The sequence below is a fragment of the Magnolia sinica genome, chromosome 6 (assembly GCF_029962835.1).
Source record: "Magnolia sinica isolate HGM2019 chromosome 6, MsV1, whole genome shotgun sequence".
In the NCBI taxonomy this organism is placed as follows: Eukaryota; Viridiplantae; Streptophyta; class Magnoliopsida; order Magnoliales; family Magnoliaceae; genus Magnolia; species Magnolia sinica.
Window position 1 is genome coordinate 27,417,840 of NC_080578.1, and position 18,558 is coordinate 27,436,397.

General features: G+C 42.0%; 1 protein-coding gene across 1 annotated transcript; it reads right to left on the bottom strand.

Annotated features, from left to right (window-relative positions):
* Window positions 1-6,123: 6,123 nt before the first annotated feature.
* LOC131249574 (uncharacterized) lies at window positions 6,124-7,032 on the bottom strand. Its single transcript, XM_058250377.1, has one exon. It carries the CDS (start codon window positions 7,030-7,032, stop codon window positions 6,124-6,126), a length of 909 nt encoding a protein of 302 aa, XP_058106360.1.
* Window positions 7,033-18,558: the final 11,526 nt, after the last annotated feature.

Sequence of the window (18,558 nt, forward strand, 5' to 3'; positions counted from 1 at the left end):
ATATATATATATATAACACATCATGGTGGGCCCACAGAATTTGCCACGTCAACACAATACGGCCTGGGTATTGTTTCGCTGGGCAGTGTTGTGTCACTTGTGTGGAACCCGGGTCACACCCTAGTGGGTGTTTCACTGATCGTGATGCCCACCTTCATGTATGTGTTGTATATCCAGGACGTCTATTAGTTTTTCCACATCAATATAGGATATGGTCCCAAAAATGAAATAAATGGAAATCTCAAGTGAACCACACCCACTGTAAATAGTGGTGATTGACCATTATAAACTTCTTAGGGTTGTAAAAGTTTTGGATCAAGCTAATATTTGTTTTTTCACTTTATCCATGTCACAATGAACTTATCATGATAATATTGATTAAGGTTTTCCAAGTATGAGAGATTAAGGGTCACAATGACCATTATAAACATTATGATGGGCCCTAGGAAATTTTTAATGGTGGGTATTTAATGTCTACTCTTTTCTGTAGTGTGGTCTACTTAAAATTTGGATCTAATTCATTTTTGGAATCATATACTGGAATGATACGTAAAAACTGATGGATGGTGTGGATATATAGTGCATACATGAAGGTGGTCCTCACGGTTAGGTAAGTAGGAGTGTACATCGAGTTGAACTGAGTCGAGTTGGCCTCAGCTTGACTCGGCTCGAACAGTGGCTGACCTCATCTTGAACTCAGCATGGCTCGATCCTCAAACCTGATTGGCCAGCTCAGCTCAGCTCGGTCTGGTCAACAGCTCAGGCCAGCTTGGGCCGAGTTCGAGCCGAGTTCGCCATTGAGACATTTCTACAAACACATGAATTGCAACTTCAAAATTTCACTGTTTTACAAACAGGGGCAATGGTTTTCCAAGTATTTTCTCAAACACCTTCTAAGTAACATAAAAACCAAAAAAAAAAAAAAAGATATTTGTTTCATGTACATACCTTCCTTGCCACTAGCCAAACCTGCCTTGCCACCTTGCCACCAATGAAACCTTCCTTGTCACCAGCCAAACCTTCCTTGCCACCAGCCACATTTCATCGAGGCATTTTATCAAACAGTTGGTGAGCAACATCAATGGCAAAGTAATCAAGTCACCGAACTAGTTAGATTTGAGCTGGATTCGATCCGAGTCGAGTTGAGCTTGGGCCTGGTCAAACTTGGCTCGAACTCATTTTCGAGCTCAAAAAATCAGCTCGACTCGGCTCGAACTCAGCTTCGAGCCAAGTCAAATGAAGCTTTTTTGAGTCAAGTCGAGCGAGCTAACCGAGCTAGTTCGGTTCATGTACACCCCTACAGGTAAGCACCCCCACTGCTTTGTTATCAGGTAACACTGATCCACTCCCCCACCAATCTCGGCAATGTCCGACACGTATGGGAAGCAACTGTCCAAGAGGTCCACCCTTTATATTTCCAAAGGGCCTAACGTGATGCGTACCACATGATCTACTCCGATCATTGGATGTGTAATCATGTGCAGGGTCCAAAACAAAAAAAAAATCAGGCTGATATGTGATTCAAGTGGGCCATACTAATAGAAAAAATTAGGAGAGACGTTCACCCTTGATTGTTACCAGGCTCACCTTGATGAGCATGTGAAATACATTTCAGTCATTGGATTCCACACCAAACTCTAAGCCTGATGGCTAAAATAAAGGCTAATAAATTATTCAAGTGGGTCATACCAAGGTAAACAGTTTCAGAGTAAGCATTCCTTGTAGATTCTTTTTAACCGTGTGGTCTATCTGAACCACTGAAGGGGCTGATTTAAGATCTCTGGGTGTAACATTGTGTAACTTAGCTAATGGCTGAGGTGGATTTTACATGAACACCATATGGTGGGGCCATCCGAAGCCATTAACTCCTTTTCCTCCTTAAAGTATCTTTTGCATGGGCATCATTAGTTAACGTTAATTAGCATTAATTCAGACAACTAGTTGGACGATCCGACTAGTTGTTTGTGAGCATTACTCTCTTCTCTCTATGGGAAATGTTACTTTGAGGTCAACCTCATGGAAATTTTTCATGAGGTCAAGTTGTGCGGGCTCCACCGTGATGTGTGTCAAACATCTACCTCATCAGATAAATGCATCATTCCATGGTGGGCACGGGCTTAAAAATCAAGTTAATCCATGACTTGGATGGGCCACACCATATACAAAAGTTGAGAGGGTTGATTTAAGGGCCCTGGGTATAACATTGGCCCACTGAGATGTGGTTCACAAATTCAGCCCATCCATTGTGTGTGTCCCACTTAGATGAGCGGTCAAACCAAGTTTCAGCAGCATCCAAAACTCAAGTGGGCTCCACCTAATGCCTTGATATGTTTTGAGGCATGTCTTTACGTGGTTCTATATGGTATGACCTACCAAAGTTCCCTATATGGCTGATTTTTGGGACATCACTAAAGCTAACCCATCAAATGCACCGTGTTGATGTTCGACACACATCACAATGGGACCCACATAGCCCGACCTCATGTGAAAACACATCACAATGGGCCCACATCACTCGACCTCATGGGAAGTTCCCATGAGGTCAACCTCATAATATCCTTTCCTACACACACTGTGGGCCAACATGGAATGGTACATATGACTAATGGGGTAAATGTTCGACATACATCACATCACAGTGGGGCCCACACAGGTTGACCTCATAGTACCATTTCCCATACACACACTGTGGCCCCACATGGAATGGTGCATCTTACTAATGGGGATAAATATTAGACACACATCACGGTAGGGCCTACACAGCTTGACCTCGACCGCATAACACCATTTCCGCTGCTATGAGGTGGTCAAGTTTGTGTGGGCCCCAATGTGATGTGTGTCGAACATCTGTCCCATCAATTGGATGCACCATTTCATGGTGAGCCGCAGGCTTAAAAATCACGTCAATCCATGACTTGAAGGGCCACACGTCACACCACAAACGACAGTTGAGAGGGGTTACCCTCCCATTAAAACATTCATAATCAATTTACCTTCCCATTAAAACATTCATAATTATTTATGTTACGGGCCTACTGAGATGTGGTTTGGCATAAATCCTTTCTAAAATATGCATCCAAGCATGATTATCAAACTGACAAAGGAAGCCTAATTTCCAATCATCATGCAGCCCCAGGACATAAAAACAATGCAAAACACCCAAAAGCTCCAAATTCATGTATGGCCGCACGCAGTGATCATATCTACTTAGGTTTCTGTGCATCTATCATCACAGTGGGGTGCACCTGCTGCAGGGATGTGGATTACATAACCTCTGCCGTGACCCGGCCATGCCTTCTGCGGATTGGATGCACCGAGGTCAGCGGATCCCTGTGGAGCCCACCGTGTGATATGTGTAACTTAGATTCATGCCGTCTATCCATTTTGAAAGCTCATTTTAGGGCATGATGCCTAAATTGAAGCATATCTAAATCTTAAGGGTCTGTTTGGGCGGTGGGATTAGAAGGAAATAGGTAAGATGGGATTCATCTGATCCTGTGCCAAATTCCACTTCATATTTGGGAAGAATGGAAAAGCTTGGAATTACATTAAATGGAATTGCATTAGGTCCCGTGCCAATTGCACTCAATGTTTGGGAAGTTGTGTAGGTCCCACCATGATGTGTGAACTATATCCACACCGTTCACCCATTTATCTAGATTATTTTAGAGCATGGGCCAAAAAATCAGGTAAATCTAAAGCTCAAGTGGACCCCACCATAGAAAGGTACAGGGATTAAATACTTATCATTGAAAACTTCTTTGGGACCACATAAGTTTTGAATCTATCTCATTTTTGGGTTCATGCCATAAAATGAGGTTTCAAAACAAATGAACGGTTTAGATATCCTGTGCCAAATTCCACTTCATATTTAGGAAGAATGGAAAAGCTTGGAATTACATTAAATGGAATTGCATTAAGTCCCGTGCCAATTGCACTCAATGTTTGGGAAGTTGTGTAGGTCCCGCCATGATGTGTGAATTATATCCGCATCGTTCACCCATTTATCTAGATTATTTTAGAGCATGGGCCAAAATATAAGGTAAATCTAAAGCTCAAGTGGACCCCACCATAGAAAGGTATAGGGATTAAATACTTATCATTGAAAACTTCTTTGGGACCACATAAGTTTTGAATCTATCTCATTTTTAGGTTCATGCCATAAAATGAGGTTTCAAAACAAATGAACCGTTTAGATATAACACATGTGTGTTATTCCCAGTAACTTCAAATGATGATGGGTATATCCATTCAATGTACCACTGTATTATCAACCAAGCATGGCATTAATTTTATCCCATGCCAACAGGGGACAATCCCTGCCATGGGTAATAATTATGCTTTTTGAATTCCAACCCACCTAATCCCTTCTAATCCCACCGCCCAAACAGACCCTAAGGGGTCGTTTGGCACCTTGGATTGGAGGGGATTAGAGAGGATTAGAGGGGGTTTCAAACCCCCATGGTTGTTTGGCAGCATAAAGCAATTGGGGATTGCCAATCCAGGGGGTTTCCAATCCCTCTTTGAGGGGATTTGTAATCTAAGGTGAGAGCTTGGATTACACCTAAAATCATTTGAATAGTTGCAGGTATAAATGTATGTCACTGTACACTATCATTCTACTGGGCACATGGCCCACTAACGATGATCAGCACCGTCCAAACATTGTTCATGTAGATCAGCACCGTCCAAATATTGTCCAGCACCGTCCAAACATTGTCCATATCAATCAACGATTAAAAATCGTTGGTTAGTCACTCAGACATGATCTTGTGCTTGCGGTCCATCTGAGACTTGGAATTTCATTGCTTTTAGGCAAAACATATATTTTAGCGGGCTTATCACAACCATAGTGTTAAAAATTATATATCTCACTAATTGGGGATATTAAAGTTGATTTAGTAATTAAATTCAAACCCCCGTGAATATACCATGTATAGGTATTTTTGAATTAAAGTTGATTCACACTCAAGGTTCCAAACACACCGAGAGGATTGCCAATCCAGGGGGTTTCCCCAATCCTGGGGGTTGCGAATCCAGGGGGTTCCAAATCCCCGCTCCCAAACAGGCCCTAAGTGTATCACACCACAGGAAATAGTGAAACTTTTTTGAACCATAGGAATGCTTATTTGCCATCCAACCTGTTGATAAGGTCGTAATAACTTGGATGAACGGACCACACAAATATCATCTTGATCAAAACGTGTGGCCCATAATAAGTTTTTATTGGTCAATCACCACTGGTTCGTGTGGTGTGGTCCACCTGAGATTTGTATCTGCTTCATTTTTTTTATCACCCCTTAAAATGAGCTCTCAAAACGGATGTACAGCATGTATGTAACGTAAGTAGATCATGGTGAGCTCCACACTCAGGGATCTGCCATGTCTCGGTGGAGCTGCGTCTCTGACCGGACACTACACGACCCACTGCAACGTGACCGGACTCTACAGACCCACATCAATGTACGTCGACGTTTGAAACCTACCTAGGGCCCACTCACAAAGACCTGGATGAAGGAAAACACGAATATGAGCTGATCCAAAACTACTCTCACCCCCCTGAAAGAAGTTTTCATCAGCAGGTGTTCGATCCCCTTTTGTTTTCTATGGGGTGACATGCTAGAGCTTTTGATAAGCTCCAATTTCAGGCTCACGTCCAAAAATGAGCTGGAAAAATAAATGGACGGCATGGATAAAACACATGCGTATACATCATGGTGCCCCCACAGCGTCGGGTCATCATGGAGGTCAATGGTGGCAGGGTCACCATACAACCTGCCTCCGAAACATACCACTTCAGGTGAAATCAGATAACGAAATCTCGAGGAAGTACGCCTATTCGAAAAAAAAAAAAACCTGGAGAAATTCACATTGAGAAAATCTCCAAAAATAAAGAATACATAAAATAAGAGAGTTATAATAAAATACACAAAAACGCAATTGTAATTCATTCCGTTCCAATTCAAAGGTTTCTCTCCGTAACAGAAAAATAAAATTAAAAAGAAAGAAAGAAAATAAATAAAGAAAAAGAAGAAAAAAAATATCAATTCAATGGCACAAAATAAACCCGTAGGTACATGATTCCGCAATCCCCACCACCCATTTCCCGAACGGCCTTCCACGTCAGCATACCGCCCTGAACTTCCCTGAAGACGTAGCGCCCAGCAACGTCCCTTCAACCACCAGCGCGTCGGCCATGGGCCGGATGACCAAAATACCCTCCCCCACCACGGCGCACACCAGCACGCTGAGAAACCCCACGAACGAGAGTACCTCGAATACCGCGTCACCCGGCTTCCACCACACCGAGAGCGCGAGGCACACTGCCTGCGCCGGCACGAAGAAGGCCACTGAAAATGCTAGCCCGAAGATCCGAACCCTCAGCGTCTTGTTGATCACGAGCGACACCGCCCTCCAGCAGACCACCAGGAACCAGGTCAAGAACCCCCCGCCGAACCCGCTGAGGACCACCGTACTGAAGAGCGGGTAGGCACAGAATATCCTGTCCGTGTGTCCCGCCCTCCGCAGGACTACCGAATCCCTCCTGAAGATTTCGGGCAAGTTTCGGAAGATCGAAACCCTGGAGGAGAAAAAGACGAAAAAGACCTGGAGGAAGAGGACGGGGAGGCAGGTAAGGAGGATGGTGGAGAGGGCCTTGGGGAGGGTATTATGGTAATTGGAACAGTGGAGGGAGACGCTGACGAGGAATAGGAGAGTGAGGAAGAAAGCGGGTTGGAAGATACCCTGAGAAGCGACGATGTAGGCCTTGCAGAGGGACTGCTGTTGTGGGAGGGTGAGGACCTTGGAAGGGAGGGAGAGGCGGAGGAGTTCGCTAAGGGACCACAGAAGCACGAATGAGACAAGGAGTATGCGGGTGGGCCACAAAGAATTGAAGTCCCGCAGGTGTTGGGAAGAGTTGAGGGTCTTGAGACGGAAATGGAAGATGAAGGAGATGGAGAAGATGGAGATGAAAATGAGGATTAAGAGGAATGTGAGGGTAGCGAGATCGATGATGGAATTGGGTGTGATCATCGCCCATAGGCTTTTCGACTTTCATCTCATCTCTACAGATTTACACAGAACATTCGATGTATGCACGACCGGAGTGAGGAAAGAAGGTCGGCTGGGTTGAATTTCGGGCGGCCGGGGATCGGGCCCTTTCCCAACCGACGGAGTTGTACCCGAGCCCAGCTCGTTAACAGCTGGGGATGAAAATGATAGAGCGCATGATACGGATGGCAACGATGTTTCTTAGGTTGTACTATTTCGTTTGAGAAGCCACGTCTTCTTCTCTTCTTTTTTTTTTAAAACTCGCCCGAGAGACTCGCCCTTTCATTCGTGTATTTTCATGGCTTGAAAACATCCTAATTTAGAGGATTATGTAATTTTTTACACGCAAGTGTATTGTTACTTTTTATTTGGCAAACGTTTAAAATGATCCCAACCGTTAAAAATATTGTAGAGATGGGACATTTCGTAAACGTCAATGATGGGTGACACGTATGCGTCGGGAATGTGCATGACCAATGGCTGGTGGTCGGTGCTCTGTGGGCCCTACCATGATGTATGTGTTCCATCCATGCCGTCCATCTATTTTTCCATATCATTTTATGGTATGAGACAAAAGTGAGATATATCACAATCTCAAGTGGACCACATTACAAGAAAAAGTGTTGAATGAGCGTTGACCATTAAAAACTTTTTAGGGGCCATAAAAGTTTTGGATCAAGCTGAACTGTGTTTTTTCCATCATCTGGGCTGTATGGCCTAATGAACAGATTGGATGTCAAATAAACAGTACAGTGGGCCTTGCCCTAGGGAGATTTTAATGGTGGATATCCAATCACTATTGTTTTCCTGTGGCGTGGTCCACCTGAGATTTATATCCCTCCCATTTTTCAGATCAAGCCCTAAAATGATCCGTAAAAATGGATGAAACACATACATTATGGTGGGCCCAGAGACCACTAACCACCGGCCACGGGGCTGGTGGCAGGGGGAGTAGCCAATCCGTCTGCGGATAATCGTGCTTAACCAGTGTGGCAGATAAACTACGGAGAGGAAGTTGGCAGCAGATGTGCGGATCCTTGGGGAGCGGATTAGGTGAGATCCGGAGGTGGGTGGGACCCGGAATGTGGGGATAACAGTGATATATTACCTTAAATCCACACCGTCCAACCATTTTGAAAGTTTATTTTAAAGCATGGTTTCAAAAATGAAGCTGACTCAAATCTTAGGTGGACTATACCAGGTGGAATAGTTGTTATTGAATCCCACCATCAAAAACTTGGACCATACCAGGTGAAATAGTTGTTATTGAATCCCACCATCAAAAGCTTCATTGATTATGAGGGAATGTTTATTTGCCATCCCACCTACTAATAAGGTCGCAGACACAGCGATGAAGAGACCACACAAATATCACCTTGATCCAAAGCTTTTGTGGCCTACAACAAGTTTTTAGCGGTTCATTTGGTATTTGGAAGTGCTTCAGTTACTGGATCATGCCCTAAAATGAGCATTAAACATGGATGGACGGCGTGTATGTAGTCACATACATCACAGTGGGCCCACCCACCTCGGTGGATCCGGGGTCTCACCTAATCCGCTGGAATGAAGGGTACTCGCGCGAGTATAATTATCGTCCTCCGTATTCATTGGACGTGGTCTTGGACGCCTTCCGCGTATTCATGGGTAGTATCGAGAGAAGGGATCCATGGTTTTGTTTCGATTTACGGAAATGCCATCGTTTGGCCTTTTCTCGATCTACCACGGTGGTCAACCTTCTAAATACGGGAAAGGAAGGCGAGTCGCAGGAGTAACTTCAGGCTGTGGTCCCCACGCGTTGTGGCCGACTCTTGGTGATCATCCTCTTCATCCCTTGGATCACACCACCGATGGATGGATGTCTTTAAATCCGTTGGTTTTGGGATTAACATTTTTCAGCGCTTCGGATCATTTAGGAGTAGGTAGGGCTATAGAAATTCTGGTCCTTCGATCAGCAATTCGATTTTCAGGACTGTTTTGAAAGGTCTGCCTCCCTACAATTGTAGTCCGCGGTAGCATATATTACAGGGGAGCAGATTGCGTCCGAACCCCTCGGACAATTAAGCCGTCCAACCAGAGCTCTTGTGGGGCCCACCATGATGTATTTATTTATCCATGCTGTCCATCCATTTTCTCAGGTCATTTAAATATATAAGCTAAAAAACAAAGCAGATCCAACGCTCAAGTAGACCACACCAGAGATGACTCTTGCATTTAATGCAACCAAGCTCATTATTTTGGTGTGGTCCAATTGAGCATTGGATCTGTTTTATTTTTGGGCTCATATCTTAAAATGATTTAATAAAATGGATGGACAGCGTTGATAAATGGATACATCACAGTGGGCCCCACACTAGCTTTACTCAAACAAGGGTTCAAACACAATGGGCTTTCGAAATATTGAGGTGACTAAGCTTCAATTGTAATACTTTGAGTGATATGTATTATTTTTATGAATTGGATTAGGTAATGAATGAATCCACTGTATTTTTGGCTCATTTGAAAATAATGTTGGTATGCATACGTTGGATGGATTAAGTATGAAACACGAAAGATCTGGGCTCCACAATTATTAATTGTCCACTTTATTATAAAGAAAAAAAAAGACAATAATGTAATTTCTCGTCTAATGAAGGAATGCCCAAGAATTATTTGCTAATATCCTATTGCAAGGGGAATTTCCCAGTAAAAATTCCTTGAAAATAATGCACCAATAGAGGGGACGTGGCCATCTGATTAATTGAATTTTGCTCATTGAGTCAAAACTTTCATTGCCATGATTAATTTTGGCTTTCTTTACTTTTAACCGTCGGATTACAGTCATATGGGGTCACACTGTCATGGAATGGTTAGATTTTGTTCAATTTATGAGACTGCAGCGATTGAACACCTCTCTGGAAACTTTTGCTAATCCCACACACCATACAAGAGACCACACTCGTCAACCTAACACTCGTATAGGACATCCGGCCCGTGCATCAGGTGGGACCCACTATGAAGTTGATGTAGCAAAAAAATCAGGCCAGCCATGCTTGTACAATGGATATGGACGAATGCCAATTTTTTTAAGCCGGCCATTCGTTTTGTGATTGTTTGGCCCAACTGACAAGTTGATCGGCCAGTTCTTGTGCCAGGTCATCTACACATTGGGTCCCACCTGATGCATCACCTGAGTAGGCCCGCACATGTTAACATCCTGACATGTGTGGCTTTTTTTTAGTGGTTCGTGTGGCCTTGGGATAGTTCCAAACAGACCTACTTTGTAAGATACGTGGGATTTAGTATGATTAACAAGCTTTAAGATAGTTTTATTATCTAGTTGGTTGGGGACAAAATTCAAAGCTAACAAAGAAGCTCAATGTGGGTAGCAGTGAGGGGCTATGCTCACATAGGCTATTACCATGAGTACTGTTGTTAAAAAGAAATAAAAAGGACTGGGAGGTTTTTAGTTTTTGATATTGAATGATTTGAAATACTGGACAAGGTACATTATACATGCCTAAAGAACAACTTGAAAAATAAGGGGGGTTGATGGAAGTTGAGATGACCATGAGCAAGTGCTTTGTTGAAATTTTGAAGGAGATGCGAGTCAAATGAGGAAGAATCCAACACCGTTAAGGAAAAGAGACAGAGTTAACTTGGTTAGCTCGCTCGACTGGACTTGAAAAAGCTCAATTCGACTTGGTTTGAAACTAAGTTCGAGCCGAGTTCGAGTTTGCCCGAGCTCAACTCAACTCAGATCGAACCCCAACTCGAATCGAACTCGGATCGAACCAGTTTGGTGACTTGGTTATTTTGATATTGATGTTGCTTAGCAAGTGTTTGATGAAATGACTAAACAAAGCGTCGGCTGGTGGCGAGGAAGGTGTGGATATGAAACAAATACCCTTGTTTCTTAATTTTTATGTTACCTACTGAGTGTTTGATGAAATAATTGTAAACTAATGTTGCTGCTTTACATTCCGTGAGAAATTGAAGGTGCACTCCATGTGTTTGAGAAAATGCTGCAGAGGCTTGATCTTGGCTCGAACTCAGCTCGAACTGGCTCGAGCTGCTGACCGAGCCGAGTTCGAGTTGGGGTCAAGTAGTGGCCAAACCGAGTTAAGCTGTGCGACTCGGTTCGACTCGTGTACACCTCTAAGATTATCTAAGCTCTTGATCCCCACTCTACTTTGTTACTTTAGAAAAAATTGCCCTTACGAGGATGAATGTGTGGTTTTCTTTGGTTGGGTGGACATTTGGATTGTTTAGATGATAGAGATTGGCTTTGATGGGTGGTTTGGATAGTTGAGATTGGCTAGATGGGAGGTTTGGATGGTTTAGATTGACTAGATGGGTGGTTTGGATGGTTGGGATTAGCTAGATGGGTGAAGGGGGATTTAGATGCTTTGAATGTATAGGGTGGATGGATGGAAATGAAGCTTATGGTTGAAGCTTGGGTGTGTGATTAGGCGTTTGTAGGGTATAGATGGGATGGATGGGTGTAGATGGTGTAGAGAGTGGCGGAGATTGCATAGATGTGTATGGAAGGAGAGAATATAGAGAATGGAGGGAGGCATATGGGTGTGGTGTGGGAGGTGGAAGAATGGACTAAGCTGTCAATGGCTAAAGGGAGAAATGATATAAGGGATGAAGAAATCTCTCTTCCCCCTCCTCATTAGTATGAGAATGAATGTTTGGAGGGCAAGGCTTTTTATAATTGGAGGTGGCGGCATGGGTACAATTTTGGGTTAAATGGGGGAACACATGCTAAATAGGGGCTTGAGATTAGATAAGAAAAGCTTAGTGGCACATGGCACCTCCACATTAGCCCATGGAGTGGTATGGTACGTAGTTAATGGAAGGTGAGGGCACTTTGGGAGACCAAAAGTTAGCTCTTGCCCCGAATGAACATCCCCCAACTTTCTCTCCCTTTCACCTAATCTCCCTTATAAAGCTCCAACTATGCCAGTTGGTGGGTGACACTTAAAGTGCCAGCTACCATGTGGTACTACAGCTTGTAATGGGTTTTGTTTAAGCTTTGGGTCCTCAGGTTTGGGCTAACATGGATCTTACAAGGTTTCGAACTTGAATTTATACTTGGAATAAGGTTTGGAATTGGGTTTGGACTTAGGTTTGAGAATTCGGAGATCATTCATGTTTCGAACTTATTATAATCATGATTCCTGTATTTGGGTGGACTGTTTACACCAATGAATTGAACTTTTGCCTCCAATAATCCCATATTGACCACCTTCATCTAATACAGAGACAAACGCCCAATCTAGTTATACAAAGCATTTGACTCGTGGGCCTTGCCCTCAGCAAACCACATTGTGAAAAATCTTGGCCATTTCAACTACTCCAGTAATGTAGGTCTGGCACAATGAGCAATATCTTTATCCACTCGATGATCAACATCATATTGCATGATAACTTTTCATTTGTCACATTGTAGAACATAACAAGTTATTGAGATGCACTCAACCACAGTACACATAATTATATCTACTTAAAATATAGACTATGCATATTGCAAGATCCGCTATAGATGGGGTATATTATCATATCTCTAGGATCCAATTGATTGGATGATTTCATATGGTATTTTTTTAATAATGCATATGATTAATCATTTGTTCTGAGCAATCACTTGTGAGAGAATTAGAGCTCATCATGTACCTTATATTTTGTATGAATTAGAATTTAAATCACAATTATCATGGAATTGATATGAATTAGAATCCAAAATTTGTATTCGTCAGCTTATAATTGAACTGCATTGGAATTCCTTAGTATATTCACAAGATCTTGATTTTGATTAAGTAAATCAGTTTTAATACCCTTTATGTACATATGATGATTATAATAAGCTCATTGAAATATATACTTTGGCCAAATTTGAGGAAATTTCGAGCATTTGATGGGACACAAAAGTGGTCCCATTAATTCTAAAATGTTAAAGCAGTGTCCACGTCTTTAACATGATAAAACTTATCTATTAAAATGTAAAATATCCCTTAACAAAGGGGATTATCATGAGTTATGAAGCATGGGAGAGAGAGATGATCAGAGAAGCAATGAGGCAGTGGGATCTAGTGATAATTATGAAAGGGAGGGAGGGAGGGAGGGAGGGAGGGGGGAGAGAGAGAGAGAGGGGACGAGTTGAGAGAGAGTGTGTGGGACAAAGAGGAGAGCGACAGAGACTTGCATGTAGTGCTTTTGAAGCTTCAAGCCTAATGGTCAATTTTTTAACCATTTGAAGAACCAGTGGTGATTGGAATTGATTTATCAACCATGATGAGAGAAGTCAATAGTATGTAGTTAGTGTGAAATAGATTTTATTTCACACTAATCCGCACCTCCTAAACAACCTTAATTTTTCCTTCACATCAATTTATACCTACTAAATGAACCCTTATAGTTAATGAGAAGCCTTTAGTTCGAACCCTTCATATTAAAAATTTCATAGTAGAAGAATCAATTCTGCAATGATTATAAATCCAATTTTCTACCATTTTGGAATTGTCCTTGAGTCTTTTTTAGTAGAGTTTCTTTATGTTTGGTTTGAAATACAGTCGTTAGTATATGTGTATGATGCCAAGCATGTCAAAGTTGCCCATGACCCAAGTGCTAAGATAGTTAGATGGATTGTGATCGATGTTTACACCCATTTTCGGCACACTGGGGTAGTGTAACACTCCGTACCTTTCAGTACTCGGGTGTTACCTTGAAAACCCGAATTAATCATACGTGCGTGGGATCACGCGTGACTCACCTTACACATCATCATCCAGTGGTCCTCAATCTATCCATTTGGACCATTTAGGACGATCTTCATACATACATTAAGTCATCTAACCGTTGGGAGTGGAATTCACCTATAAATCGAGCTTTCCATTAAATTAATCCTTAAGATAGGCCGTCATGTAGTTATAGAACTTACTATAAGATAATAATCTTTTTGATAGTTAAATACCTAGTTCTTATTCAAGACAGACCACACAATTCCATTAGGACTCCTTAGATAAACTATAGATCGATCACAACGTTCTGTTGATTGATCTAATGACCGATTTCCCTAACTCGACCATCGGATTATAAAATCGACCATAAGACTGTTTAAGTAGTAGATGTGCATGAGATTGGACACGTGGCTCACTAGGACATGATTCAATTCATTGATAACTCTAATCAAAGGCAGGTTGTATAAGATAACAATAATATTAATGATAATCTTATAACAATAATATTAATGATAAGCAATAATTAAATACAATATCTATATATGCGCACGTAAGAAGAATAATAATGATAATAATAATGATAATTAAATATTTAATAATATAAAGTCATGAGATGGATAGTCCTAACTTACAGAGTGTGACCAATAACTTGAATAAAAATGCATGCATGTGTGATGGAGAAAATAATAATAATAATGATGTTAAAAAAAAAAAACTATAATGTGTATAAGGCCATCTGATCCACAATCCAGCCACCAATTCTAGTTAGGAGATCTCTTGAACCCCTTCTTTTCCTTTAAACTATTAATGATAAGTTTGAACGTAATATGGCCATAGGTTTGAGGTAAACCGATAAATAGGGCCCGAATCAAGTTATGGGGCCCACCTAAGCTTTTTATTTGCTTGGTTCATGGCCAAAGGACCTGATTAAGGCCTCCAACGAAAATAGATGGAGTAAATTTGAAAAATACATTACGGTGGACGCCACACAATCATCGCATGTGCAGCAAAGGCAGTGCACCTACGACGCACTAGACGTTCCAGCCCGACCGACCAGCGTTGACTCGCGCTTTCTCAAAACAGAGGGATCTTCTCTCTCTTACCATTTCTGGCAACAGATGGACAAATGTCCGTTTCTCTGATCGATGGCCCACCATCTTACCCCATTGGGACAATCCAAATTGTCCAGCGCGTTTAGGGCTTGGGCTCGACCGAAACCTTGCTCATCTCGCACATTGGGGTGCGTTGCGTGGGCACAATCTACGGTGCAAACAGGCCCTACAAAACCAACATTTTCGAAAATGGAGTCTGTTTTGCTGTCAAGACTAACGATCCGGGTAAGCTCCTCTCTTTGCATCTCCACCATTCAAACCGGAGAAATCCTAGCCATCCATTCCCTTTTTAGAGGCTAAGGTTTTGGGTAGAAAACCAACAGCCAAAAAATAGCTCTCCCCTAGCAGTTTTCTTCTTCCCTCAAAACCACCAGCCAATCCTCCATGGAGCTTCAAAATCTATAATCTAGAAGCATTAGGAGGCCCATCAAAACTGTCCAGTGGCTTCATTCTATGGAGATAGACCCCCATTCGAAATCCACCATTGATGAGGGTTATCTTTCCTGACTATTGTTTCAGTTTCAGCCACGAATTCAGGTCCAAAATTCTAAACTTCTAATTTGTTTCATTCATTAGGTGGGACATCCTAACAATGGCTGATCCTTAGTCCTAAATATTTAACTTAGATTGCATGGCGTTTAGCGATAGGTATGATCCAGCTGTGCGAACCTGTCAGCGTCAACTCGCTGCTGGGGTAAACAAATCGGACAGTCTTTTTGGGCTACTAATGTGCTGTTAATCAGCGCCGGAATTAGGCCATACTGGGACCGAGATATGGGCCATGAGGGGAGAAGAATCAGACCTCCAGTGGACTGCAAACGTCCTCCATTTGGGCTGCAGTCTGCCTTGCAACGCCTCCCAGCCGGGCCAGCAAAGCGAACTCAAACAACCCTTTCAAACGGGCCCTTCCCTAGGCCCTGCTGTGACCTGAAAATGGCCACAGTTGGGCCATGAATGGGGTGGGAATACGGGCCGAAACCAGCCCATGTTCTAAACTGAAATCGGTTCAAAGATTAGGCCGAAATCGGTCCTTTAATGGGCCGAGGATTGGACTAAATCCAAACTCAAAACAAATCTCAGGTGGGCCAAGGAAACATGCTGCATGGCAAGCCAAGATCGGCCCACGTTTACAAACAGTGGGCCGCATGCATAAATAGTGGGCCGCAACCTATGTAAACAGGTGGGCCGCACCTTGCGAGTTTGGTGGGCCTAGTTCAATCCAATACAGGCCCATGGTCAGTGGGCCGTCCAGATTTAGGCCTGGGACGGTTAGCCCAGCGCAGGCCTTGATTTCATAACACAGGGTGGGCCGAACCAGGCCTAGTCCAGGCCCAGTTTCGGGCTGCAGTTGGGCAGCTAATGTTGGGCCGAACTGGGCTAAGACCAGGCCCAGTTTTGGGTCCCAGTGTTGGGCCACAACTGTTGGGCCTAATTAAGATAGGTGTGGGCCCGGTTTTCACTTGGTTGGGTCCCTATAACCCTCACCTACTTGTGGGTCGCCTAATGATAGTAATGCATGCGACATAGGGCATATGAAAACAGGCCTCATCGCCATTGGATGAAAGGAAAATCGGAGTTGAATCGGGCCTAGATGGTTATGAGCTCAAGCCCACCGGGTTGGATCTGAGAGTTAGAATAGAATAAGTCGAACAAAACTCGTTAATAAATGAGTCGTTGTAATCACCATTGCTACCATTACTACCATTAATAAGAATATTAATATTATATATGAACAGCCATTAGTAAATTACCTATACTAGTATTAGTTACTATAGATAAAATTACAATTGTTAAGTGTTTCCACTATCATGTATAGTAGGGCATGCTATTTATTGTCATCACAATGATTAGTAAGGTCACATCAACCAGTATTAATTTCATCTTTAATGTTCAAGATTACCATGAAATTATCAATATTATTAGCGTATGGACAAAAGTAAATCAATTAACATTTAAACCCTAAAAATCTAGCCTATACCTAAACTCTGGGATGAAATCCTAGACCTAAGTAATCTCAGCTTTAGGTCAATACCCTAAGCCTAGATAGTGTGTTGGGTTTGGATCTAATTGTAGAATTTCAAATTCATGGTGGATCATAGCATCTAGTATCATGACTAGATTCACTAATGATAGTTACAACTATTAACATTAGAAAATAGTTATCATTTTCCTTATAGAACTAATATAATACTTGTCAGCAAAATTATTAGCATTAGTCCTTATTATGTAATCGTTAGTAACGATTCTATTATTACTACTTGTATTATTTAAAAAGATTTTTGGTCATCATAAGAATATTAAATAATGTCGGTACATTTAAAACATGAACTTGGGAACCATCATTAATAATAATGATGGAATTAGTACTCTTATTATGAATATTATTCGATCCATTGTGCAATACTAGTAATAATAATAACACTAATATAGGATTCAAATCCTAGAATCTAAGCATTTAACTGAACTCTAGGACGAAGACCTAATTCTACATCCAAACCCTAAAAAAATAAGTAAACCCAAATCCTAGGTTACATAATCTTAACCATAAATACTTTGTAGGAACCTGATCTCACATATAACTTCACAATCCATGGTAGGATTCAATTCTAAGGGTGCACACGTCTCCTACCAATATCAGTTAGCGATTCAAAGTATAAGGTGATGATTCTTCCCCTTGAGCTTTCCATTTTCCCATTAACTTAAGTTATAGTTTTTATTTTAATTTATAATTGATATATCCATTTTATAATCACATGTGTTAATTGTTGGAATTGAATTACTATATTATATGCGTAATGTTTATCCTGCATATTTATTTCATGCTTGTGGATTATTTCTGGATTGCTTATGGGACTTAAACTGGTACATCAGTGGGAAACCCCCACTTATGAATTTACACCTATACTTGGGATGTAACTCGACTGGTTGTGATCGTAATGAACCTTCGACTTAGTGGTTATTGAGTGGTGGTTTAAATTGATCATTGATGTGAGCCTACCATCTAGGATTGTTGCGTCCAATGGTTTTTAAGGAGAGTTTCTTATCGCATGGTTTTGATATTGGCCCTACGTGGCTTAATTTTAATAATTGCCCTATGTGGCTTAGTTTTGTTATTTTCCCTACATGACTTTGTGTTAGTATTTTCCCTAGATGGGTTTGACATTTTATTTTGTGCAACCTTGTGATGGTAAGCCCCATATATTAAATATGATTTGCCACTAGTCAATTGGGTTCCATTAAACATCCTAAGGAGGTAGCCTCATGAGCTAGGAATGGTGGAATGAGATACTATGCCTGAGCAGTCGGCTTACGCTGGTGACGAGCCCCCATAGTGACCTAGAGCTTATTTAAACTAGTTGATTGTAACTGGACTAATAATGGTTTGGCTAATCATGCAGCATATTGGTGATTTTGGATGTTGTAGCACGTGCCCTAGGCTTATCGAGGTATCGTTTCGCTAGCTCCCAGACCACCAACTATCGGCTTACTTTCGGGTGACGAGCCCAAGTTCCGACTGGGTAAGCATTCCTAGGTCGATGCTTGCATGGGTGACGAGCCCAAGTCTGACTGGATGAGCATCCCCAGGTCGATGTGCATTCACGCATCTATGCATCTAAAAAGACGCATCATCTGTTGTTTTGAATGCCTTGTTGTTTTATAACTATACTTACCTA

Coding starts and splice junctions, on each gene's coding strand:
- LOC131249574 (XM_058250377.1), bottom strand. CDS start 7,032: ATGATCACACCCAATTCCATCATCGATCTCGCTACCCTCACATTCCTC.